Source organism: Stigmatopora nigra, chromosome 2 (assembly GCF_051989575.1).
Source record: "Stigmatopora nigra isolate UIUO_SnigA chromosome 2, RoL_Snig_1.1, whole genome shotgun sequence".
Taxonomy (NCBI): domain Eukaryota; kingdom Metazoa; phylum Chordata; class Actinopteri; order Syngnathiformes; family Syngnathidae; genus Stigmatopora; species Stigmatopora nigra.
The window spans coordinates 3,737,236-3,762,691 of record NC_135509.1 but is presented as its reverse complement, the minus strand read 5'-3'; the positions used below and the strand labels follow the sequence as shown (position 1 = coordinate 3,762,691).

Here is a 25,456-nt window from a genome sequence, read left to right as displayed (position 1 = left end):
TGATTTGATGTATTATTGTTATATACAAATGCAGACAAGATGCCCTATACTGCTTAAATTTGTACAGTAGTGTTTCTCTGAGCCGGTTATAAATGCTGCAATAAGCCTTGTTAATGTATTTCCCTGTTTTTCTTGACACACCTCACAAAGCACGCTCTCCAATCTTAAATGTTTGGATGTCTCGCACTGTCTGTAGCACTTGCCTGCCACTGAGCCTATTGTTACAATGTCATGTTTTGCTTTGAGTTAAACAAAACATTAACCAACATGCTGTATTTTGTGAGATGTCATACATAAATGTGCATAATTTATGTTCAATGCCAGCAATGAACACATGATGGTACTGTTTCTTATTTTTGTGTTGCGATGTAGAATTGATTTCTGTCATGTATGATTGTATGAATTACAGGACAAAAAACTTGTATTTTAGCCAAATAAAATCACCTCTTGTTAATTTAGAAAAACTTGAGTTTTAGAGTTGATTTAAGTTTTAAAGTAATATAGCAAGCTTACCATATTTTCTTGCATTTAAGCCGTATTTTTTACCCAAAAAAGTTAATACTGAATTAAGGGTACAGTTTATATGTGCACAAGATTTACAGCGTTGCTATACTCTATTTAATATGCATTATGCATGATTGACAACCCATTCCAATTTCCTATATTGGGACATGAATTGTCACTTTTAACATACTTTAGACAACAGGATAATCCCGTTGTGGCTTGACAATGTCCATGTAATCAAGCGAGTACTGCTTTATCTCATTGGTTGGTAGACCAGTGGATATGTCATCAGTCTGCCATCGGTGTGGTCCTGGGTTCAATTCCCAGTTGCAGCAAAGATTTTCCCACAATTGTTCAGGTAAAAGTATAAGTATTAATGCCTAAGTGTCTAACTGAATAAGTCTTCAATGGTGGATGGAGCATTTTGTCCAAAAAAATGACTAAGTGTTTAACCCCATTTCCTTGGATAAAACTATAAGTACTACTGCTTCTCTAATTGGTTGGTGCAAAGATTTTCCAAATATTCAGTTAAAAGAATAAGTTAAAATGCCTAAGTGTTTAAGTCAGTGCTTCACAATTATTTTCTGTTAGCCCCCCCCTAGCAAGAGCAAAACTATTTGCCCCCCCCCCCCACACACACACACACACACTTCCCACCGTGACTATAAATAAAATCATTTTAGAAAATTGTTATAAGTACAACATTTTATCCTTATAAACATTAAAGAAAAGGGGAGAAAAGAAAGAAATATAGTCAAACTTACAAATAATAACTTTATTAAATCTTGTTTTAAGTCTGCAACAGAAAAGATTTTAAGTGCATCAATGCCTGAAATAAAAAATAAATGAGAGCGCCACTGCCAGCTACTGTAGTGGATGCGCAATTACACTTTATACTAGTACGGCCAAATAAAATCCTGTTCCCAGGGTTACACGCGCCCCCCCAGGTATTGCACCACGCCCCCCAGGGGGGCGCGCCCCACTATTTGAGAAACACTGACCTATGCCGAAGGCAGTCCGGAATATAACCTTTTACATACACACACACACTGACTAATGCACGTTATTATGAAAAAAAATCTGTTTTGTGTGTGTCTATGTTTAATAGGCGTGGCCGAGGTTAGAGTTCAAATAGGCGACGTCAGACGCCAAGACGGTTTAGGTGCCGGAAGGCTGCACGGGCGTGCATTGCAGAGTTGCTCAGAACTGACGATTTCCCGAAGAAACTCTGACAAACTTCGCACAAGACGCTGCTGCACATGTTGTATGTCGTCGTTTGGGGATTTCGAAGCCCCGGTTCTCATCTTAAGAGTGATCGTTGACGGTAGCATGCTCCGTTAGCGTGATGCAGCCATGACGGCCAAATGTTTGCAAACAAATTGGCTACATTGCGTTACCGATCGCTCTTTGTTTTAAAACTAATCATTCCTTTGTGTGTTTCAGTCCCTCAACGAGCACCACCGACTACTGGGAAACATCAAGAATGTGGCCGAAACGACCAGAAAGGATCAACTGGTCGACGCCATAACAAAGGGGGTATTTTTTGAATAGTTCCGATTTTCTCCGTTTAATATTTAAACTTCAGCTTTCAGCATTCAAGGATTTGCGCAATTGGCTCGTTTTTCATCATGATGCATTCAAATTTTGAATGAAATCACAAACTAACTTTGCGTTTTTTAACAGTAAAAATCTGTGGATAAGTCACCTACACAAATGCATTAGTGGATGCAAAAGGAATTAACAGTAATCCCTCGATTATCGCGGTTGATGAAAAACCGCAAAGTAGGGTCAACCCAATTGAATTTAATTAAAAAAATACTATAGTGGCAAGTGGGGTAGCTTTTCACATTTTTCTGATTTAAAAAAAGTAATATGCCATGTAGTGGCACTAGGCACTTAAATAAATAATATAATTTTAGCCCCTTAACTTTTTTAAGACTTCAGGGTTAAACAGTAATCCCTCAATTATCCCGGTTAATGTAGAAAAGACATGGCTGCTATAAAGGAAAAATTTAAAGTAGGGTCATCCCTATTGAATTTAATTTAAAAAACATACTATAGTGGCAAGTGAAGAGTAGCTTCTGCTTGAGTTTCAATGTGGCTTTTCACATTATTCCGAATTTTAAAAAGTAGGCTGCCATGCAGTGGCACTGAGCACTTAAATAAATTATATAATTTTAGCCCCTTAACTTTCTCAAAGACCTCTAGGCTAAAAAGTAATCCCTTAATTATCTTGGTTAATGTAGACCAGACATGGAAAAGGAAAAATTTAAAGTAGGTTTATCCCTATTGAATTAAATTTTTAAAATAAATACTATAGTGGGAAGTAGAGAAGTAGCTTTTGCTTGAGTTTCAATGTGGCTTTTCACATTTTTCTGAATTTAAATAAATAATCTGCCATGTAGTGGAACCGCTAATATGTGATAGATTAAAACAATTATGTACTTTTACCCCATTAACTTTCTTAAAGACCTCAGGGCTTGGATCTTTTAACTTTTAGTTTTGACAAAATATAAGTGAGGCGTTTATTCAACCATAGTGCAGGGGTCATTTTTGACTCGCGTATGGTAAAATAACTTTTTTTCTTGGTGTAAGAGAAAAAAAAGCATTTTAAGAATGAATAAATTTTAAATGATTGACTGAAAAACTCAAGGCAAAAGTAGTTAGCCCCAAATGTTTTATTCTTTTTTCAAAATAAAAGATTAACCCAATTCTGGTAAAACCTTCCTTGCAAATGTATTTTTACTTGACCTTTTATTTTTTTTAAAAATGTATAGATTGATTCTGGTGTAACATCCAGCACTGATCTATGCATTTTTTCAAGATAAAAGTTGAGACCTTGCAAATGTTTTTTTTTTTACTTAACTTTGTATGACCCTTTTTTTGTTTCCAGAATTCCACCCAAGTCAAGATGGACTACACCACTCCCATTTCAGACATTCTTCCTGATTCTGGTAAAATCTCACTTGCAAATGGTTGAGTAAAAAATATATTTGCAAGATCTTGCCTTTTATTTTGAAAAAAATGTGTAGATGAATTCTGGTGTAACATCCAGTGCTGATCTATGCATTTTTTTCAAGATAAAAGGTAAGACCTTGTGAATATATTTTTTACTCAACCATTTGCAAGTGAGGTTTTACCTGAATTGGGAGAATTCCACCCAAGTCAAGTTTGGCTACAGCACCCCCAAGTCAGGTAAAAATATTTGCAAGGTCTTGCCTTTTATTTTGAAAAAATGCATAGATTGGTGTTGGTGTAATAGCCAACACTGATCTATGTGTTTTTCAAAATAAAAGTTCATACTTTGTCCTAAACTTGATATATTGACCCCTTGTGAAAAGTTAAGTTCTTCCCTTTTATTTTGAAAAATGCATAGATTGGTCTAGTGCCAAGCTATGCATTTTTTCAAAATAAAAGACCTTGTAAATGTTTTTAGATTTTCCCAAACATTTGCAAGGTCTTGCCTTTTATTTTGAAAAATGCATAGATCTGTGTTGGTGTAATAGCCAGCACTGATCTATGCATTTTTCAAAATAAAAGTTGTCCTAAACTTGATGTATTGGCCCCTTCTTGTTTTACAGAATTCCACCATTGAACAGATAGGCTCACACGCCTTAATTTTTTTTCTCCGCTGGATGGTCAACGTGAACCAGTCTGACATTTTTCAAAATAAAAGGTAAGCCCTTCTCATTGGTTTTTGAACTAACTGTACTAACCCCCCTTTTTCAATTTTCGAATCTTCTCCACCAGGGGGTGGAGAAGATTCGATTTTTTACGATGCTGGACCAACGACGGGAACCAATCTACAAACTTTTTCAAAATAAAAGCTGGAGCTTTTATTTTCTGGATTTCCTGCTGGTGACAGGAGGAACTACTTCATCTTTTCAAAATAAAAGGTGAGCCCTTCTCATTGTTTTTTGAACTAACTGTGTACTAACCCCCCTTTTTCAATTTTCGAATCTTCTCCACCAGGGGGTGGAGAAGGTTCGATTTTTTACGATGCTGGACCATCGACGGGAACCAATCTACAAACTTTTTCAAAATAAAAGCTGGAGCTTTTATTTCCTGTTTTGCCTGCTGGTGACTGGAGGAATTACTTCATTTTGCTCAAGTTTTTCAAAATAAAAGCTTTTAAATGTATGCATGTGTTTTGTCTTTAAAAAAAATTCAAGTCATAATCAAAGTTAAAATATTTTATTTACAAGTAAACATTTTAAATTACACTTAGAAAAATTAAATTAAAAAAACACTTAGAAAAAAAATGAACAAAAAAAAGGAAAATAAACACTTAGAAAAAAAAATGAACAAAAAATAAGGAAAATAAACACTTAGAAAAAAAATGAACAAAAAAAAGGAAAATAAACACTTAGAAAAAAAATGAACAAAAAAAAGGAAAATAAACACTTAGAAAAAAAAAATGAACAAAAAATAAGGAAAATAAACACTTAGAATATTTTTTTTGAAAAAGCTGGGGGAATAAATGCAAAAAATTGAGGGCATCTATGTAGGAAAAAAAGCTGTGGGAATGAACAATAAAAAAAGTTAGAACAAAAAAGCTGGGAAAACAAACTAAATATCCAAACATCAGGGGAATATATTTTTTTTAAAAGCTGGAGAAATAATATATTTATGATTCAATAGCTGAAGAAATAAACCATATTTTAAAAGAAAGTTTGAGCAGTTAACACTTAGAATATTTTTTTAAAAAGCTGGAGAAATAATATATTTAGGATTTAATTTTTTTTAAAACCAAGGGGAATTTAACTTTTATTTTAATAGCTGAAGGAATAAACCATATTTTAAAAGAAAGTTGGAGCAGTTAACACTTAGAATATTTTTTTTCTTTTAAAGCTGGAGAATATATTTAGGACTTTTTTTTTTTAAACCAAGGGGAGTAAACACTTGGAGAAAGAATAAACACTAGTCTTGTACTTGGGAAATTGACTTAAGAAAAATCTACTTAAATGAAGTTTCTAATCTTTAATAATATCCTTGTGGACTTTACCTATAGAAGAGGTCACAACACCAACTTATGTTCAGTGAAACCTCACCATAAAGATCAGATATCACATCATGGAGTTCCACAAGATTATAATATTTAAAGCTTTTATTTAGTTTGGATGAAGACTTGGATACTTTGCAATAAACAAATACGTTAACCTTTGAGAAGCCTGCCAGTCATCTCTGAAGTGCAGACAAGTCACAAGTGACATGGACCTGGACCTGATGTGTACAAAGAAGAAAACAAAACTTAATATAGAGAATCAAGATACACCAAAAAGGCTGAATGTTTTTTTTTTGAATTAATTTTACCTTGAGCTGGCCCAATCTCCTCTCCTTTAACCTCGAGGGCGTGTGTTCTGGGCACTCTGGAAGAGCTGCATCCGGCTGCTAAAAAGAGAGAACTTGATTTAAGCAAACTAGTTGGGAGTTGCAAAATGGAGAAATCTTACAACAAACTTAATAATATACAATCAAGATATTGAATGAAAATAAGTTAGTGAGTGCTATGTGCTATTCCTTTCCCTTTTCAGACAAGGCGATTAAATATATACAGTAGCAATGACAGTTAGAAGAAAGTTGACGTAACCATTTCTGTATCAATAATTTTTTAGTGTGAAATCAGAACTACAAATTGGAAATGGGTGTTTAGAACTTGTGGTAAAATCTATCTCCACATACATTAGTAGTGCCACTGGATGTAACTTAGAAGAGAGCATCTACCCATCAAACTAACTATACTAATGTTGATAAATCTGAAAAACACTTAGTAATATACGATCAAGCTAATAAATGAAAATAAGTTAGTGCGCCGTGTTGTGCTTTTCTTTTCCCTTTATCAGACAAGGTGATTAAATATACACAGTAGCAATATCAGTTAGAAGAAAGTAAACGTAACTATTTTTGCATCAATAATGTTTAGAGTGAAATCAGAACAATTAAAGATTGAGGCGTTTAGTACAGATAAGGCGATTAAATATAAACAGCACCGATAACAGTTATAAGAAAGTTGACATAACTATTTTGCATCAATAATGTTAAGTGTGAAATCTGTTTACATACAACACAAGTCGTGCCACTTGATGTCATCTACCCATCAAACTAACTATACTTAAGTTGACATCGCGACTTTATTTGATTAGATTAAAAGTATTTCTACACGACGGAATAATGGACAGAAAACGGACAATACGATTAAAGCCAAATGAAAAGTGTAGTCGTGTCACTAATGCTAAAATAGCTGTTCAGATGCGGCACACATCTGGAGAGGAAAAGGATCTCAAACTTCAATTGTCGACGGTTTGTTGAAGCTGACATTAAAGTAACAGATTAACCGGCGTTTTGGGCACAATCGATTCCTAATAAATCTCACGATGGCGTGATAAAACGCAATTATGACCGTAAAACGCAAGAAAACTTACCTCGTTCGGATGCAAGTGTCTCGACCGCCGGAAGAGAAATGGCTTCCTGAAAGAATGAGGTACCGCGCATGTGCCAAATTTAACAGCTGGTTCGCTTACGCACAATAGCTGTTCTTTTTTGTTGCAGCCAACAACTACTGCCCTCCTGTGGCGTGGCGTCATTTTGCAATTACCACGCTCATACAGTAAAGTGAGGATTTTGCTGCTCATCTATGGAATTCCCCTATACATCAATAAAATAACCAATAAAAAATACTTAGATCTAAAACTCCCTGATAACCAAAGCTTTATCAGGATGATCAAATCAATTTTTCCTATGCAGGAAAGAAAAACAAGTTATCTGGTGGTGGTTTAGATATAATTTATTAAAAAAGAAACCCAACAATAACTGTGTTCTTTTTTTTTTTTTTACATAATGATCAAGGATTTTTATTATCGTAGACTCTTTCATCAGTTTCAGGTTAATTACAGAAAATGTTTATAGTACAGCGTTGTTCAATGTCTCCTAATTGCTGTAATAATAATAATAACTTCCTTAGGAGTGCTGGTCACATATCTGTACAATATGATTCTATTTCTTTTCTCTTTAATCTGTACAATTTTGTGAAGTCATTTAAAAAGGCAGTCAGCAATTAAAGAAGCTGCTTCTTCTCTTGCTATTTTTTTTTCCTCTTAAATAGTTACTCAAATAAAATATATTTCTCTTCCCACCCCAAGCTTTTCCCTAGGAAAAGGGATAAGGAACAGTAGGGTATTGGGCAAATATTCTCTACCGAAACCTCTCAAAATGAATGAAGCCCAACACCCTACCGCCCTTTTTTTTAAAATTCTTCTTCCCTTTCCCACCCGGGCAATTTGGCACCGCGCACATAAACAAGACTCACGAGATAAACGACAAGCAAAGCTTTTTGTGAAGCCGATATGATGCATACTCATGAGAGAGAAAAAGTGTCATCTCAAAAAGAAGAGAAAGACCTTGGACATGTCCCCCCTCTTTTTCCTCCTAACTGCAGTACCATGGGAAATCTGGAGTTGGTGTAGTGGGTTGCACACTTGCCTTGGCATGGAGAGAACGTGAGTTCACTTCCTGGCGTCGGCGGACGACGACTAAGCAAGCGATTGAGGGTCGGCCGAAGGCCGACCCGAGAATGCGACATAAAGTGGCCCCTTCCAGCTGTCTTCCGACCTGACGAAGGCAGTTCTGAATATAACCATTTACTGAAAAGTATGACTAAGTGTTTAATATAAATTAAAACGTTTTTTTTTTCCTTCTTGTTCCATTTGTCAGACTACTTGGTTCAGTGATCAGCCAAAGAGCAACAGCGGGAATCGAACCCAGGTCTCCCAGACTGGAGTCCTGTGATCTTACCTCTGCGACAATCAAGTGACTACACTCTGTAATCATTTGACTTTCTTGAGAAGAAGTCTACAGAAACAACTAAGTGAAAAAGTGTCACAACCGGGAATCGAACCCAGGTCTCCCACTTGTTAGTATGTTTTATATACTAGAGTCATCTGAATAACTCTTAAGTTATATTAATATGTAACGTTAGTATATCATACACTCATTCAGACTGTTTTTCTCTATTCTATTTTAATTCTAAATTGCTTTGATGACATGTATGCTTCTAGTGTTGGATTTTATCAAATACATTTCCCCCAAAATGCGACTTATAGTCCAGAAAATACGGTCAATGTAAATCAACAACATAGACAACGCACTCTGTAAGGAATAAGATTTAGTCTACTGGTAACATTCCACTGTTTATTACTGGTCTACTGTGTTCAATTTTTACCATTTTTTTTTCTTTGAGTATGAAAATCATGTCAATAAAAATCTGTCTTTAGCACATACTGTATTTCTTTAAAAAATATACAAAATAGTATAATACATTTATTTTACACATGGAATATTCTCTGGCTTTTGTTGAAAAATCATACATGATTCATTTTCTTATTTTAGCAGCTCGTGGTAGGACAGAATATGTATTGAAAGAACAAACATTCACCTGAAGAAAGTTTGCAAAGGAAATAAAACAAAGTTCCTTACATGCTTGCATACAATGCAGTGCCATGCAAACACAATCCTAGTGACCCAAAAAAAACCCACTATTTTTTTCCATGCCTTCTTGCTATACATAAATACATTACTATACTTTTATAAGGAGGACAACGTCTGATTGGTGGCAGGTAGAAGTGTGAATTCAACACTGACTTGTCAAAAGAACCTTGCCCATTGCTGAGGTGTCTTTTGTGGTTAGAAACCAATAGTTGTTAAATTCACATACAACATTCTATTCCATCACATATTTCACACAATTCCGTTGACCCGTCATGGACAGTGCAATCATTCTACTTGACAAATACTCTATCTCACACACACACACACACACACACACACACACACACACACACACACACACACACACACACACACACACACACATGACTGTCTATGTGTGAACCATTCACTTTGTCATTGGCACTGCAAGTAAAGTTTCTCAATAACAAATTTGAAACAATGCACTGTCAAGCTGCCCATTTGATTGAATGATGCTATTGAAAGTCTTATGTCAAAACAGGCATGTGACCTACAAACTTGGTATCCAAGATGGCGACTGAATGCATTTGTCATTAGTATTATAAAGAAAAAAAATATATGAATAAATTCATGTGGAAAAAATATATTGTCATGATTAACATTTTATGTATCCATATATATATATATATATATATATATATATATATATATATATATATATATATATATATATATATATATATATATATATATATATATATATATATATATATATATATATATATATATATATATATATATATATATATATATATATATATATATATATATATATATATATATATATATATATATATATATATATATATATATATATATATATATATATATATATATATATATATATATATATATATATATATATATATATATATATATATATATATATATATATATATATATATATATATATATATATATATATATATATATATATATATATATATATAAAGGGTCAACCACTACAGGTCTAATCATAAACAAATTGATTCAAATGAAATTTGAGAAAAATACAGTCCTCTTGTAACACGACCATGGCTGCTTCTTTCTAAGACTTCTCTGGTATTCATACGTTAAAGTGTTTAATATCAGCATTTTTTTTTTGCCAGTCACTGATCATCGTATACTCACTCCTTGCAATTATCATTATAACTTCTTCCTACCCAACCCACTGTGCATGTGGCAAAATATGTCAACAAAGATCCTCTTATTGGAATTCTACATTTCATTGACTTCAATTAGGGCTGACAATCACACAATTTTGGAATAGTTGCAAATTATACATGTGGACTGCCGTATGGCCTTCAAAATGAAGCGAGTTTCTTCTTCTTTTTTTTACATTTTGCATCATATTCAGCACAAATCCAGACATTAACCATGAAAAATATAAGTATCGCAGTGTGGAGTAGAGGAGAATACACATTTATGCCCCAGTTGTATTCTTCATAAATCCCTAGTAGTATGTTCAAACATATAAAGAACATCATAATCCAGATTTTGCTATGAATTTGTAATAAAGTATATTAAAAAAATGTAAGTAAAAGTGCAAATATGTTTTGTTTTATCTGGAAAAGACTAGCTATTGTATGATATTAAGTTATGTCTAATTAGAATATGAAAACCACTGTCATTAATCAGTGCATGCAGTTGTTTAATCAAATTTTCAGAGAAACAAATTTGCAATTGATGTGTATGAAAAATGAGATCAAGATCTTAAGTATAGATGAACTGCCCCTGATTTATTGGTAGTTTCTTAATTATTACATTTCCATCAGCCAGTTTGCACTTTCTTGGCTGTACAGACTGCTTTACACCCTACATTTGTCAATAAGGGCTGTTGGAGATAAAATTGGACTTACAAATATTTCGATAGAGTAACCTACTATATATATATATATGTATAAATTCATAATTTGTATACACCTCTCATAACGTAGTTTCACATATACTGTACCTAATAGTAGAAGTATGAGTATGTTGTGGTTTGTACCAATGAAAGACACTGACAGTACATATGTACTGAAAGGTTGTCCAATAAAACTGCGCTATATTAAGGAAGCCTTAGCTGCTATTGGCCAAAAGCAAGCAGTGCACACACTAAAACAAGGTGACGGATATTTTCACCGCACTGCATCTGAAGAGTTGTTTCATGACATTGACAACGGAATCAAACATTTGTCACATGATCCGGATTCTCTCTAACGTCTATGCATTCAATTTCTTCCCTTTCTCTTTCCCTCTCCCGTTCCCTTTCTTTCCGTTTAGCCCGTTTCTTTTTCTTGTGTCTCTTTTTAGACGGTGGGAAGAAGGTGAGGAAGACGGGTAGGATGACGAAGCAGTGAAGCACGGTGCAGCTGGCTGTGAGAAGCGAGCACTTAAACAGTGTGTAGGTCAGATTGGAAGGCACAAACACTAAAGGTATGATCCCAATCACAAAGCAAGATGTGTTCTGCAGGATGGCCGCACCATGTTCCTCCAGTGCCAACTTGATGCACTGTGTCCTTGTGTGCTCAGTAGCCAGCACAAAAGTATATAAGTGCGGTGCACAGTGATCCATGGCAAAGTTCAGGGTATAAATAAGGCACAGGATTGAAATGCTGTCCATACCGACATTCCAAAGTGTCATCAAACCTAAGACACCTAGCTCCACTGATGTAACTGTGAGAATGAGCCAAAAGTTCCCCAATGGATTAATGACAAGGAAGAATGTAAGGATAAGGATCGTGAGTACACTAAAGCCTGAGGTCAGGATTGGAGAGATGACAGAGGAACTGTAGCGGTCCATGAACACAAAGGTGGGATTGAAGGCAATGAATTTGATGCTGTCAATTAGCATCAATGGGCGAAGCTTCTCTAGAAGCTCAACCACTTCCTCACGCTTTTTTTCGGTGGTCCGTGCCACTAAGTATAGGCGTGAGGCAATTATATCGTACTCGTGTGTGTCACGGTTCTTTGAAAATATGATGTCCTCCGTGAAGTGCTGATACTCGGGGCTACGCAAAAAGGAGTCTTTGAGGATATTGATGAATTCACTCTTAGTTGACGCGCTCACATTCACCACTCGCAGGTATTGGAAAAAGTTGTCAATCCAAGAGATCTTGTTGAAACCGTGACCAAGGGTTTTCAAGTGCTCCTGTACTGTAGAGTTCCAATACTCAATAGGCTCGTAAATGTAAAACCCAATCACAGGGCTGTAGTTGCTAAAGTATTTCTGCTGAGTCATCGCATATGAAACACTCGGAGAGTTACTCGCCAGCAAGTTCACAATGTTTGATCCGTCGCTAATTTGTAAACATCCCATGAATGAGAAAGAAGCATAGATGAGATAGAGGATAACCACAAAGGGTTTGACATAGGTATTGGTAATCCACTCTGTGTAGTGCTCACGTAAGAAGTGCTGAATAAAGTGGTTCTGGTAAGGAACACTGTCATGGTGTGTAGAAAGGTCATGGCCATCACTCATCATGGTTTTAAACCAAGTGGGCTGACGTTCCAAGTACTCCACTGAGGGGATTTTACAACAGAAAACGCTGTGATAGCGGTTCTGCTCCAGTTGTCCGGCGAATACCAAGCAGGAGCCGTAGAATGAGAAAACATAGAAGTAGTTGACCAGGATGGCAACACACATGCTCTGGCAGAAGATCTTCACAGACTCAATATTGGTAAAAGGGCTTGCTCCCATGCCAAATGTAATGATGTAAAGTGAGCTGGTCATTGTGTAGCACACCATCACATCAGCAAATGCATCAGCCACACGCTCCTTAAAAGGCAAGTTTTCCCTTGTTCTCCTCCAGCCTGCCAGCAGTTCAAAGACGCCCTTGGTTCCATGGCCTATAAAACACAATAAAGAGAGACCAGTGAATCATAAATTATACGTCACATTTTTAACTGCACAGTTTGTAATTTACCTGCATATAAAATTGGATCTTCTGTGCATCGACAAATATATGTACAGTGGCACCTCGAGATACGAGATTAAATCGTTCCGGGACTGAGCTCGTATGTTAATTTACTCGTGACTCAAATGAACGTTTCCCATAAAAATGAATTAAAAACAAATTAATTCTCTCCAAACATCTGAAAAAACTCCAAAAGTATTTGTTCTAGTTCACCATCTATAAACAAAGTAGCAGTTAACTAGTGGTTTAATAGTACTGAAATGTATTTAATAGTATTAAAATTAGACAGATTTTGTTTTAAATTTTTATACCTTTCTTCTCCCGGGTTGGCTCTATTTGCCCCGCCTCCACCCTGACTTTCAGATGCAACCTATCGAGGGTTGTTTGCTTTTGTCTACTCCTCAAAATATTCTGAAAATGATGCACACAAATGTTCTCACAATAGGATAATGCACGGCCACTTGCCAGTGAGAACTAGTATGCTCCTCTCCTATTAGGAACAAGTTCCGCCATTTTTACTATCGAAAGGGGAAAAAAAACACTGAAAAAAATGCAATGCTGCGCCCAGTGCTCGTAGAGACATTACACAAGACATTGCAACGGGAAAGAGAGTGCCTATGGTGTTCTAATGAGCAGCCTCTCACATATGCTGTATGCTCGTATATCAAAATTTGTCTCATATCTCAAGATAATTATTTGTCCAAAAATTTACTCTTATCCCAAGATAAATATTTGCCCGAAAATGTACTCGTATCTTAAGATAAATATTTGCCCGAAAATTTAGTCGTATCTCAAGATAAATATTTGCCCGAAAGGGTACTCGTATCTCAAGATATTTGCTAAAAAATTTACTCGTGTCTCAAATTGCTCGTATGTCGAAGCACTCGTATGCCAAGGTATTACTGTTAAAGAGTAGATTGTGTAGCTGCTTGTTACAAAAAAAAATGTCTGCCATTGGTGCTGGAAATATAGCTTCACTTAACCAAGAGAAGAAGCTGAAGTAAAATAAGGAATAGGAAAAAATGCATAGACGGCAAGCTGCTACTCGATGCTTATCTGATTTGGAGCTTACTGGAGATTCTCTGAATGTATGAATGCTGAATGACTCAAAACCCGTACGGGTGGATGATGACATGCTTGAGAAGAGAAGTTGAAGTGAAATGTGGTGGATACAGGGATCAGAAGTTATGAGCAACAGCTCATTAAAACAGAACACTGTGCTTTATTTAAAGCACATATGGGCAAACCTTTGCTTCATGGGACACTATTATTTAAAACAGGTTAATGAACAGATGGCTAACATCATTCAAAGGTGATGCAGAGGAAACTATATTTTATTTGTTGATAACTAAGATAATCATAATCAAGGAATTATTTATATGTATAGGTCGACCTGAACTCTTCTCACCATTAAAAACTCTAAGCGGCCCTTTATTTGTGGTGTCCGGGTAGTGTAATCGCAGTTTAAATGTATCGAATTATTATTGTTGACAAAAATATTTTAGGATAATTATCGTTATGATTTTATAACGCAGTCTAGTAGAAGGACAACAGTTCAATTCTTGTATGAACGGGTGCAACAATAATATAAAGCAAAGCATAAAGCAAAAAAATACAGTAAATTGTCAATGCATATCATTTGGTATAGAGCAGGGGTGGGCAAACTATTCCACAAAGTGGGTGTGGGTTTGCATTCCATCCCATAGGAGGCACATTTTCACCAATCTGGTGTCCTACAAGTGCAAGCAGTGGATTGCAATCAGGTGCTTCTTGTTTTCTGCAGAAATCTCATTGGTTAAACTGTGCTGGATTTGTTGGAACAAAAACCTGCACCCACGGGGGCCCCTTGAGTACCGGTTTGCCCATCCCTTGTATAGGGTGTACTTTGATACGCCTTTCAACCTCACCAATTTGATGATGCAGCTGCTTGATTTTTTTTCCTTTACATGGATGAACTGACTCATAATTGCCTCCAAAACTAGCTGCAAGGGCCCATCACAAACCCTTTTCCACAAGAGACAGGCTGTGCTGTCGGAAGGCATTGCCGCAATTGGTTGGCTGTAGAGTGAGAGTAAGATAAGAAACTGTAGCTTAGTATGAAAGGATGCAGAGACGTGAGCGATTGTATTTCAAACCTTTCTCACTTGCAGGTTGAGGGCTCAATGGAGGAGGGCAGTTTGTCAACGGCTGTCCGACAGGCTATTTTATCCTGAACAGAGGTTGTGTGAAAGTTTGTGTGGGTGTGTGCACGTGTGTGACTGTGTTCAATAATCCAACAACCAGATCACGTCACTGTAAAAATGGAAGCCTTGGCTGCGTTTGCCCTTCTGTCCTCCTTTGGCCCACACCAAAATGCCATAGAGTCATTAAAATAAATCACTTCACGAAAACCTCTGTTGCTCACACACCGTAAAAACACATCAATCATTTGGTTAGAGAGCATGTCAGCTCTTACCACCCACCATACAGTCTACCAATCAGGATGCCTGCAGGAATGACAGCAGAGACAATATTGTAAAGAGGACGTTGGATTGCAGACACGATCGAAACTCAATAAAAAACATACAAGGAAAGTGATGACGAATGCATGTGAGGGCAAAATCAATCTTCAAATATAAATCAATATCTGGAAGAGAACACTTCTTATAAATGCCAGTCCTCTAGCCTTCTATCACAAAGAACAGACTTTGGATTGTGGAAAATATCTAGTTGTAGGTCCCCATATTGCACAAGTATGAGGCCTTTCTTTTCTAAGGTCAGACATTTAAGTCTAGTTCCCTTTCAAAGTGGGAAATGGGCCAGCAGACCATAGTTTTGACACCACCCATACTAGGTGTTTTCTGTCAATTGCCTTAGAACGTAGGCTTTGTTGAATTAGAACGTGAAAAAAAGCATTTGTCCACTCCTCTTCCCGGTTCAGATTATAAATTTAATGATACATTACACTTTAAATTGCTAATGTTTAATGTGTTTTAGTTCTTTTACAATATCACGATGTATAAACCCAAATCCATACGGGTATAATACTGGGTCTGTTGGCAGGTAAACATCCGTTTGGGTTAAATGTCAAATACTGTAAGGTGACAAAATCGATGCAATCTGTTAACGTACCTGTAAATACAGAATTGTGCATTTTAGCATGAGATTTACAGACGTGTTGGACACAGACCACTGGGGGTTCTCCTCATAATGTCAAGCAGTATTGATCTTCACTCTACAGTCAGCACTGCCCAGTCATAGGATAACATATCCACCCACTCCCCCACTCACTTTTATACAGACACACACCCACCCACATGCATAAGTCACCGTGGGACTTCTTTTAGTACGCCAAGATTGTCAAAGACTTGCAAAATACTAAATACAATTTTTTTGGAGCCAGTCTAGCGACTGTGTGGTTAGCGCATCGGCCTCACAGTTCCACAGTTCTGAAGTTCTGGGATCGAATCCAGGTTGCCCCACCTGTGTGGAGTTTGCATGTTCTGCCTTGGCCTGCGTGGGTTTTCTCTGGGTACTCCAGTTTCCTCCCAAATCCCAAAAACATGCATTTTGCAATTTACACTTGTATAAACTTCAAGCTACTTAATTTCTTTTGACACTAAATCCTCATTTACCTACAAAGTAAACAACATCAGGAACAGAGTGAGGGTTCAGTATCTTGCACTAAGGATACTGAGGGTAGGGAATAGAACCAACAACCTCCGGGTTGGAGAATGACTACTCTATCACTGATTTTCACTTCAACTTGTACCTGATGGCCAGTTTCATTTGACGTACAAGCAATGTTTTCTAATACGCCTTAAAATACATCAGATTTGTCTGTTTCACTCAAATACTTTAATTAATCTTACCAGATGTTTGAATGAAATTATCATAAAATTATTTTAACATATGTGCCAAATTTAAATAAATGAAAAAAAACATTGAAAATACATTGGATGAACTTTTAATTAAAAAAAATCCTGTTTTATTGATTTGTGATCGTATATTTACTTCCTCAAAGTGTCCCTGTATTAAAAGTCTGGATTATCATTCAGTTTTGTTTTGTTTTGTTTTTACATTTAATATATGTTGTTTTGTCCTGGTTTGGTATATCCTCTCATTTGTTACTACTGTTGAGAAAGTCCCGTTAATTCAATTATACAATAAAGCCATCAATAGTACAGTCAGTTCTTCATAGGGCTAATGATTTTTTTCTGCCTGAAAAAAACCTGCATGATCTAAGCACTAAAAGCAGAATAATTGAACGTTTCAAACTGATGGAATTACACACTGATTGCAGCAACCATAAATTTGGGTCTGCCAAATTTGGCCCAACACACACAATGCCTGGATTGACGTTCCCAGAAATACCCAACGGTAATTGATTAAAAACTAGTCTCAGAACTGAATGAGTCCCACTTGTTTAGTAGCTGCCTCACATCACCCATTGATACACAAAGCAGAAAATAATTCCACAATCGTGGACACTAGTCAGTAACAACTAAGATGCAAACAATGCAGTAGTATACTTACTATATAAAACCAAATATTTAGCCATGGTTTACTTCCCTTTGATTGGTCCTAGAGCTGTTCTAATTTTCTAGCATTAGATTGAAGACCAACCTTTAAAATGTAGACAAAAAGTGCCAAAAGCAATTTTTGTCCACATTAAAACAATGTGTGTTAAGCAGCTTTTAATTAATGTTTCCACATGTTATTGCCTTGCCTGGGTCTTTGCGATTGTAATAGATCACAGGTATCAAAGTGGCGGCCTGGGGGCCAAATCTGGGCCGCTGCATCATTTTGTGCGGCCCGAGAAAGTAAACCATGAGTGCCGACTTTCTGTTTTAGGATCAAATTAAAATGAAGAGTATGAATGTACATAAAATGTTCTGATTTTTCCCCTTTTAAATCAATAAGTGTAATTTTTTAATCTTTTTTTTCAGTTTTTAGTTCAAAAATAATTGTGTAAAATCTAAAATATATATATATATATATATATATATATATATTAAAAGCTAAAATATACATTGTTTTATATCTATAAAAATGGAATATTAAGGGCTTTTAATTCAGTTCTTCTAATCCATTTATAAAAAAAAAAAAAACTATATATTATATCTAAAATAGTCCGACCGACATAAAATCGAGTTGACGTTAATGCGGCTGTGAACCAATCCGAGTCTGACACTCTTGTACTAAATAAAGATGAAATCTACATTAGATTCACCCATGGGAGTCAATAAAAAGGTGTGCTAGAATCATCTATTTTTAATGGGACAGGCTGCCGGAAGTGCTGATCTTAAACGATTTGAATGGAGCTAAATATAACACATGGCAGTGACAGTGTTGGATTTGAAAGGGCTGGAAATAGTCATTGCCAATCAAATTCATGACAAATGTATATTTAGAATAGGCTATTTAAATATGCTGTCTTTCAATATTTTCTTGTGATGTAAATCAGATAAAAGGCAATTTGAGACAGCCATATCTTTTATTTTTCTGTTCAAGCACAAAGTGCTAGATGCTTGGTATGCATGTCGCCTCAAATTTGGAGAATTAACAGTTCAATCCGGGTCTGTGGCCTTAAAATCTGGTGTTTGCATAATCTTCTCATGCCTGTATGTGTTTACTCCGGATGCTTAGCTTTCTTCCCAAATTCTCAAAACACGCATGTTTACAGAATTTAACTGAACACTCCAAATTGTTCGTAGGTGTTAAAATAGCCATGAATGGTTGTTTGTGTCATCGTAAACTGCTAGTGCCTGGCAACCAGTTCAGGGTGTCTCTGGCCCCTGTCGATAGTGGGCTGGGATAGGCTTTAGCTGCCCCATCCATAACAGTACAGATCACACAAAACCAGCATGCACTCAATATGCAAGTTTAAAAACTACTATAGAGTTCATTGCATTAAAAGTTGATGCCTACCACAGTGACAATATCCATGATCAGACCCTAACCCTCATAAAGTCATAAAAGAGTGCAGTTTTAGACAGCAGTGTGATCGCAATTTTGTTGGTGTAATAGCCAGGCCTTAAGATGATTGGCGTAGAGGTTCATATATGGGAGTTTACGTATTTTAATTGGTATTGAGTTTGAAGTATGTACGGCACGGACAGAGGTCCTTTGGCACATGCCGTATTTTCTTGCATATTCGCCGCCACCGCGTATAAGCCGTACTTGAATTTCAATCATATACGTCGAAATACATTTTCTTTTGCCTTTTGTCTTTGTCACCTTGAAGTTTCGTGTATGTATATGTGTACGTGTACGTGTATTCATTGCACAGTATCATTATATTGTGCATCCATGCAGATTTCATTTCCATTAGGTTTTATTCCACACACCTACAAATTAAAATTACAGTATGAATTTCAATAAAATACACCTTCCTTCTGTCATCTTTAAAATAATATTCCTGGAAAATCATACACCTAACTTTGAGTGCAGCTTGGATAAATGTATTAGTCCATCTAAATAATTTTAATGGCTTGTATACATTTAACTTGGATTTCAGACAATTACAGAATTTCTATCATTTTACCATATATCTTCTAATATAGGTGGGATAGAGAAGCACTTAAGGTTATATGTGCAGAAATGGACAGACTGCTTGACAAGAATTCCCATGCATATAGGCTATAAACCAGCCTTTTAGTGGGTGTTGTTTTCTTTCTAATTTCCCCAATTTGGTGTCTTAAAAGTGTAATCAGTCGGTTGCAGTCAACTGCAATTCTAAAACAACCCAATCTTGTAGGTAACAAAAAATCCAAAAGGTCATGGATTCATCCTTCATCTCTTTGTAAAACTTTAAAATGTGATTCATATGTTCTATAATTCATTTATATTAATAATTAAAAAAAATCTCTTACCAGTCAACATATTGCTGTGTCTGCAGGCTAACTCATTAAAAAAAATCTAAAAACTGATTTTAGTAAACTAGGCCACTTCCAAGCTGTTATTAATAGCCAGCCCTAGGTGGGATTTCTCATAACTATTAAAATAGGGAAATATATGTAGGGAAGTCTCAACATGGGGTGCCACATTAGTAGAAGGGCCCCTCAAGTGAAAAGTCAGTATCCATTTCACTTGGTAACCATGATGTGACGTTGATACAGTGAGAGGAGGAGTGTGTGTCAGTCAGGACCTCCAGGGAGGAGGGTGGACATCTGCTGTCTCTAAGGTCCTGTCACATAAAATTATAGCCCTAATCAAGCCCCCTCCATCTCTTTGCCCGTATCCCCTTGCATTGCCTCTAAACTCCTTCACACATCAGTTTTATTACAGCTCCTATATGTTTATTGTTTATGTCCACACCATTAACTAAGTAACTTTGTGCAGGAAATTCATTTAGCCTCTTGTTCCAACGTTTTACTTAAATTTCAGGTATGTGAGTCAGCCTCTAGAAGTGCTATGTAAAAAAAATAATAATAATAACTGAGGAATTAATGCAAGCTAAATTTCAACTATATAGGAGAGATGGGAGAAATATTTTTTCTATTTATGGCGAATCAAAAATATACCTACAGTGGTACCTCGACATACAAGCAATTTGAGATACGAGTAAAATTTTGAGAAAATATTTATCTTAATATACGACATATTTTGATATACGAGGTGCTCGGACGTTTGGTCGCCGGTCAAATGGTGACAGAAAGTTTACTGTTGAAACAAGGTCTCAAAAAATCATATTTACGAGAGAGTTTAATAATTAAGAGAGAGAGAGATAGTTTAATATCTAAGAGAGAGAGAGTTTAATATCTAAGAGAGATAGTGTAATATTTAAGAGAGAGAGTTTAATATCCAAGTACTGTTTAATATTTAAGTACATTTGACTGGCGACCAAAAGACCGGTGACCAAATGTCCGGTCACGCCTCGAGTAACGTCTCTACGAGCACTGGGCGGAGCATTACATTTTTTTCAGTGTTTATTTTCCCCGTCAGTCAATGCGAATGGCGGGGCTATCGCTAATAATGGCGTTTTGTTATAAATAATCGTTTTCTTTAAAATGATAAAATATTTGGCCAACAAAATTTTCAAAAAGAAAAGTAGTTTTGGGGAAATAATACAATAGTGGGATTCAGGAAATCTGACACTAGCCATAAGATTTTCCTTAGACAACCACTAGCTTTGCGAAATTGAAAAGAAATCTTTAAAAATCTTTACGGGCTGAGTGACTTTCAAGTTTGTAACCTGGGAATTTCCTGTATGAACTGTTTTAAAAGAAGCTTTCATATCATCAGTTCAAGCATTGACATCTGATAAGAGTAAAAAAAACACTCCCATACTCACCCATAGCAAAGAATGGAATGCCCAAGAGTGTTGAATTGAATTTCCCATCTGATATGAAAAAGATTCCTGCGGCTGTCACGTTGGCAATGCAGATAGTCAACACTCCTAGAAGGCCCAGGAAGGGTTTCCCTCTCAAACAGTCCCGCATGGAACTGGAAATGGTGGCAGCTAGAAGCACAAGCACCAGGCTTACCAGTACTTCCCCCTTGGCTAGCACTCCTGTCTGATTGAAGTCTTGCCACAAGCTAAAGGAGGTGAGAGAATGGATGTGGAGCTGGTCCGGTCCATTAGGAGCTTCAAGAGTTGATATCCGACTGACCAGCGCACAGAATTCATTTTCCCAGCGCTCTGCAATGGCATCCTGTATCACAGGTCCGTTGTTGCGGAGGTAGTAGGTGATCTGGACGGCACGGGCGAACTTAACCTGCTGGTCCCGACTGTTTGGTGAGAATGATACGCCTCCCAGCTGATGACCGATGAACGAAACGCGACCATCCTGTAAGAAGTTTAAAAAGGACATGAGAATAAGCATTCAACCAACAATAGATTCTCTTTAGTTTGGTTGCAGACCTCATCCTAATAATATATTCTGCTAGGAGTATTGAATTGTTAAATGGTTTAACAACAGAGTAAAAATTTTAATGCTTCCAAGCAATTGATTGGTTGTCTGACCAAATGGTTTAACTTAAAACATTTGCTTGGACGCACAAGCTTTTAACTTGAAAAGTGAAGAAAAATCACAGGACGTGTAAGCAAATACTGTATTTTATTCAAATTGGATCAGTATTTTTTGCCCACCATTATTTAATATTTATACATAAAGCAAAAAGAAGATTGAATGTTAACGAAAGCAGGCGGATTTAACCTCATGGCTCATTTTTGTGTACTGTATATATTGTGTTCCCAAGTCCATTTATGTCTTATAATCTGATGTCTTCCCCATTACTTTATATACCAAAACCTGTGCATAAATATAAGTTCATAGTTCCTTTTTAGTATTTGTTTCAACAATATCTATGCAATCAACTCTCTTGTTTCCCATTACTTATGTACACTACTCACAAACTTAAACCGTTTGCTTGGACACATTACAAATTTTACCCAATTGAAGGTAGAGTTCAACAAGGTGCTTGAAAATAATACATGAATATGAAGAAGATGTTTCAAAAATTACAATTTTGCAAATGTGGGTTACAAGTGCCGCACATCTCATGTTTCAATTCCAGTGGTTGGTCATCAAGGCCTGCTAGGCCTTCTTTGTTGGCCTAAAAACATCACAATGATAGACTGGTGTTAATTTAATCATGTGCATGAATAATTATTAAATAATTGTCAGTCGACTTCCGTTCATTGCTTTTTTCCTGGTTGTGCTGTTTCCAGATTGTGTTTTCATATTCAAACATTTAACCCATCACATTTTCACCCATTTTTTGTTATTGTTGCCAAGGTCAGAAATCTACCTGGAGGCCTTCATAGCCTTCAGCCACTCTGGGTGGATTAGATGTTGATCATAAAGGTAAAGAAATCAGCAATTTTAGATTATTTCAAACATCGTTGGCAGAGTATTTTCCTAAAGGGCAATTTTTAAATATTTTGTGATACTTATTCTAGGTTAATGGAACTTTGATTTTGAAAGAAATATTGTTTATGTCTATAACATTGAAATTCTATTTTCAATCAGAGATGTTTTCAGCAACCTGCTTAGTTTTGCAAATGTCAAAAGAGGCGCATCCTTGGATGTGATTCTTACACATTATTATTTTTTGGGTTTTTATGCTACTGATATTAGTATCAGAAGCATCTATGGTGCAACACTAAAATGCTGGCATCGACATCAGCGAGTACAAACAAATAATGCGCCAATCCCATTTACTGGCACAAATACGGAACTGTTAACGCAATGCATTGTGTCACCTCTCTCACTGCTGTGTGATCACGCATTAAGTGCATGCCATGCCAAGCATATCTTGCTGTTTGCCTGCTTCAGGCCAATGAGGGTAGGGCAATACCCTCATTTACCTAATGACATGAAAGCTTTTACATTCTCATCTCTTCTCATTTTCTGAACTGCTTCATCCTCATTAGGGTCACAGGGGGGTGCTGGAGATGGCCAGTTAAGGGAGATGGAGAACCATACATACTCACATCCATACCTAGGGGCAATTTGGAGTGTCCAATCAGTCTACAATGCATGTTTTTTTTTGTAATGTGGGAGGAAACTAGAGTACCCGGAAGAAACCCACGCAGGCCGGGGTGAACATGCGTGGACAAAAAAATGCCAAAAAAAAAACAACGGACCTCCTCATATCCAATCTATTTTAATCATGAATTGTTCCATTATTTTATAAGTTTCTAAACCCTTGTGTGCATAGATTAAAATATGCTGCAGAATAGCATTGTTCCATTCATAGCTTCCCACCAAAGTGCAGTGAAGGGCAATTAACCCTTTGGTCACGGAAACTCTGTTATTAGAAAGAAATGATCACATGAAGTCATTATATACATTGAATGTGACTATCATTGTGTTTCTCCAAATCTGCAACACCAACTTCGAGAGGATTAAAGTTAATATAATAGAAAACCACTGAACAAAAGGCAATTAAATATAGCACACATCACAATGTCTTTTATCCATTAAATGAATCCAAAATGTTTACAGCAGCCTGCATTGTATTATTAGATCTTGGCAATAGGATTTGAAAAAGATGGGAAATTAATTCTGAGTCTGTTGCAGTCATGTAATGCAGCATGTGTTGCCAGGAGATGGCAAGAGGGATCCACTATGTACATAAAAAAAAGAAAGGGGATATCCCTATGTGTATGCGTGTGTGCAGAACTGTACACCCAATGGAGCCAATCAATTCACCTGCACCAACACATGGTGGTAGGGTAAAAGCAAGCAAAGCAATTGCACATGTTATGAAAAGGCTTCCCTGATAATCTTCCACGCTACCTTGCATTTAGCAAGGCACAGCGCAAATGCTGCATTCATTCAGAAATCGTGGCACCACGCGTCGCTTTGCATTTTGCACCATGGCAGAGAGTCTCTCTAGTATATTTTGGATAGGAGGGAGGGGGGTACTATTGGTTGAGGGCAGGCCTGGTTCTAAAGCTCACCTTTAATGTGGTGTTGGGGTAGCTGACGGGCACCTTGTGGAAAGTACTGTTAGAAAGCACTGCCTGTCTGATGTCTTCGAAGATGGTGATGATATCATCCAAGAGGCAGCGCTTGTCCCTGTGGCTCAACACGCAGAGGTGCGCGAACGTGTAGTTGAATCCTTTGTAATTGACCCGCAAATCCAACACCTGCTTGTGAACTTGCACCACCTGATCAGCAACCTCTAGGATGTTCCCCCCAGACTTGGCCAGTAGGATCAGCCTACCATATCTTCCCGGCGTGTGCAAATCCGAGTACAGTTTATGCTTGGACTGGTCGATGTGAAAGAGGCTGTTGGCCAGACTTCGTTCAATCTTTGCCAGACTGTGCGTCGGGGCCACCAGCAACTCGAGATCCGTCTCCGGTTTGAATCGGCTCAGTACGGTAGATCCGAAAATAATGGTGAGAACTGCGGGCACGGTGAGAAAGAAAACGGGGTGTCTGCTAACGAACAAGCCTAACCAGTAGAAGGAAGCCTTGAGCCCTCTGTGTATCACTTGCCGCAGCATCCTCCAAAAAATCCAGCTCGCAGATGCCCCGTCTCCTCCGATGAAGCACATGTGACATCAGACTCTCGTTTCTCAGCTCGGTCCAATTCGTAAGAGAAATAACGCCATGCACACATGCGCGCGTGCACATACACACACCTGGAAAGACAGCATTGCAGCAATTTGCTGCCAGACGCGACGAGTCACACGGACAGTCGGACGGTCCCTAATTCAATCCTTCATCCGCCTCTCCTTTTCTCCAAAAGGATCCCCCCCTTGTCTCGTTTCAAGCCATAGCGCCCGTGTGCTGGGGAGGCGAAGGGGGGTGGGGAGCCGCGCAAGCTCACTTTACTGGAGCTGCTGCTGCACACCATTGACGAGTCGCGGCGGTGCGATGCGTGCATGTGCGCGGTTCCTGTCTGCCGCCACGCGTTTCGTCGCCGGTGAAGCCTGATTCGAGGACTTGATTGAAAGCGCCTGACGTTGGAGAGACGGGTGCAACCCAATGCATTTTGCAGGTGCTGCCTGGTTATTTAAGCAACCGTGGCGGCAATGTGTTAACATCTGCAAGTGTCGCTGGGCGGGGGTGGGGTCGGCGGTTTTGACCCTC

At 37.2% G+C, this 25,456-nt stretch overlaps 1 protein-coding gene and 2 long non-coding RNA genes across 5 annotated transcripts; 1 reads left to right on the top strand and 2 right to left on the bottom strand.

The window, feature by feature from the left end:
• The first annotated feature begins 1,609 nt into the window (after positions 1-1,609).
• LOC144181828 (uncharacterized) lies at positions 1,610-4,644 on the top strand. Of its 2 annotated transcripts, none has more exons than XR_013324725.1 (6): positions 1,610-1,768; positions 1,948-2,040; positions 3,398-3,458; positions 4,086-4,180; positions 4,255-4,400; positions 4,554-4,644. It is a non-coding gene; the product is annotated as an uncharacterized LOC144181828 (long non-coding RNA). The 2 variants fall into 2 exon arrangements; XR_013324724.1 differs by having other exon boundaries at positions 4,477-4,644.
• A 949-nt stretch (positions 4,645-5,593) lies between these two features.
• On the bottom strand, positions 5,594-6,964 carry LOC144188176 (uncharacterized). Of its 2 annotated transcripts, none has more exons than XR_013324927.1 (3): positions 6,927-6,964; positions 5,818-5,895; positions 5,594-5,721 (listed from the first exon to the last, which is right to left on the bottom strand). It is a non-coding gene; the product is annotated as an uncharacterized LOC144188176 (long non-coding RNA). The 2 variants fall into 2 exon arrangements; XR_013324926.1 differs by having other exon boundaries at positions 5,594-5,727; positions 6,927-6,960.
• Positions 6,965-9,998: 3,034 nt separating this feature from the next.
• Positions 9,999-25,336, bottom strand: ptchd4 (patched domain containing 4). Its single transcript, XM_077710877.1, has 3 exons — positions 24,319-25,336; positions 21,202-21,697; positions 9,999-12,858 (listed from the first exon to the last, which is right to left on the bottom strand). The coding sequence occupies exons 1-3, from the start codon at positions 24,916-24,918 to the stop codon at positions 11,195-11,197; spliced, it is 2,760 nt and encodes a 919-aa protein (XP_077567003.1). The 5' UTR covers positions 24,919-25,336; the 3' UTR covers positions 9,999-11,194.
• Positions 25,337-25,456: the final 120 nt, after the last annotated feature.

Coding starts and splice junctions, on each gene's coding strand:
- ptchd4 (XM_077710877.1), bottom strand. CDS start 24,918: ATGTGCTTCATCGGAGGAGACGGGGCATCTGCGAGCTGGATTTTTTGG. Junction 21,698..24,318: donor ACCCCAACACCACATTAAAG/GTGAGCTTTAGA, acceptor AACTTCTTACAG/GATGGTCGCGTTTCGTTCAT. Junction 12,859..21,201: donor CATTCCATTCTTTGCTATGG/GTGAGTATGGGA, acceptor TGTGTTTTATAG/GCCATGGAACCAAGGGCGTC.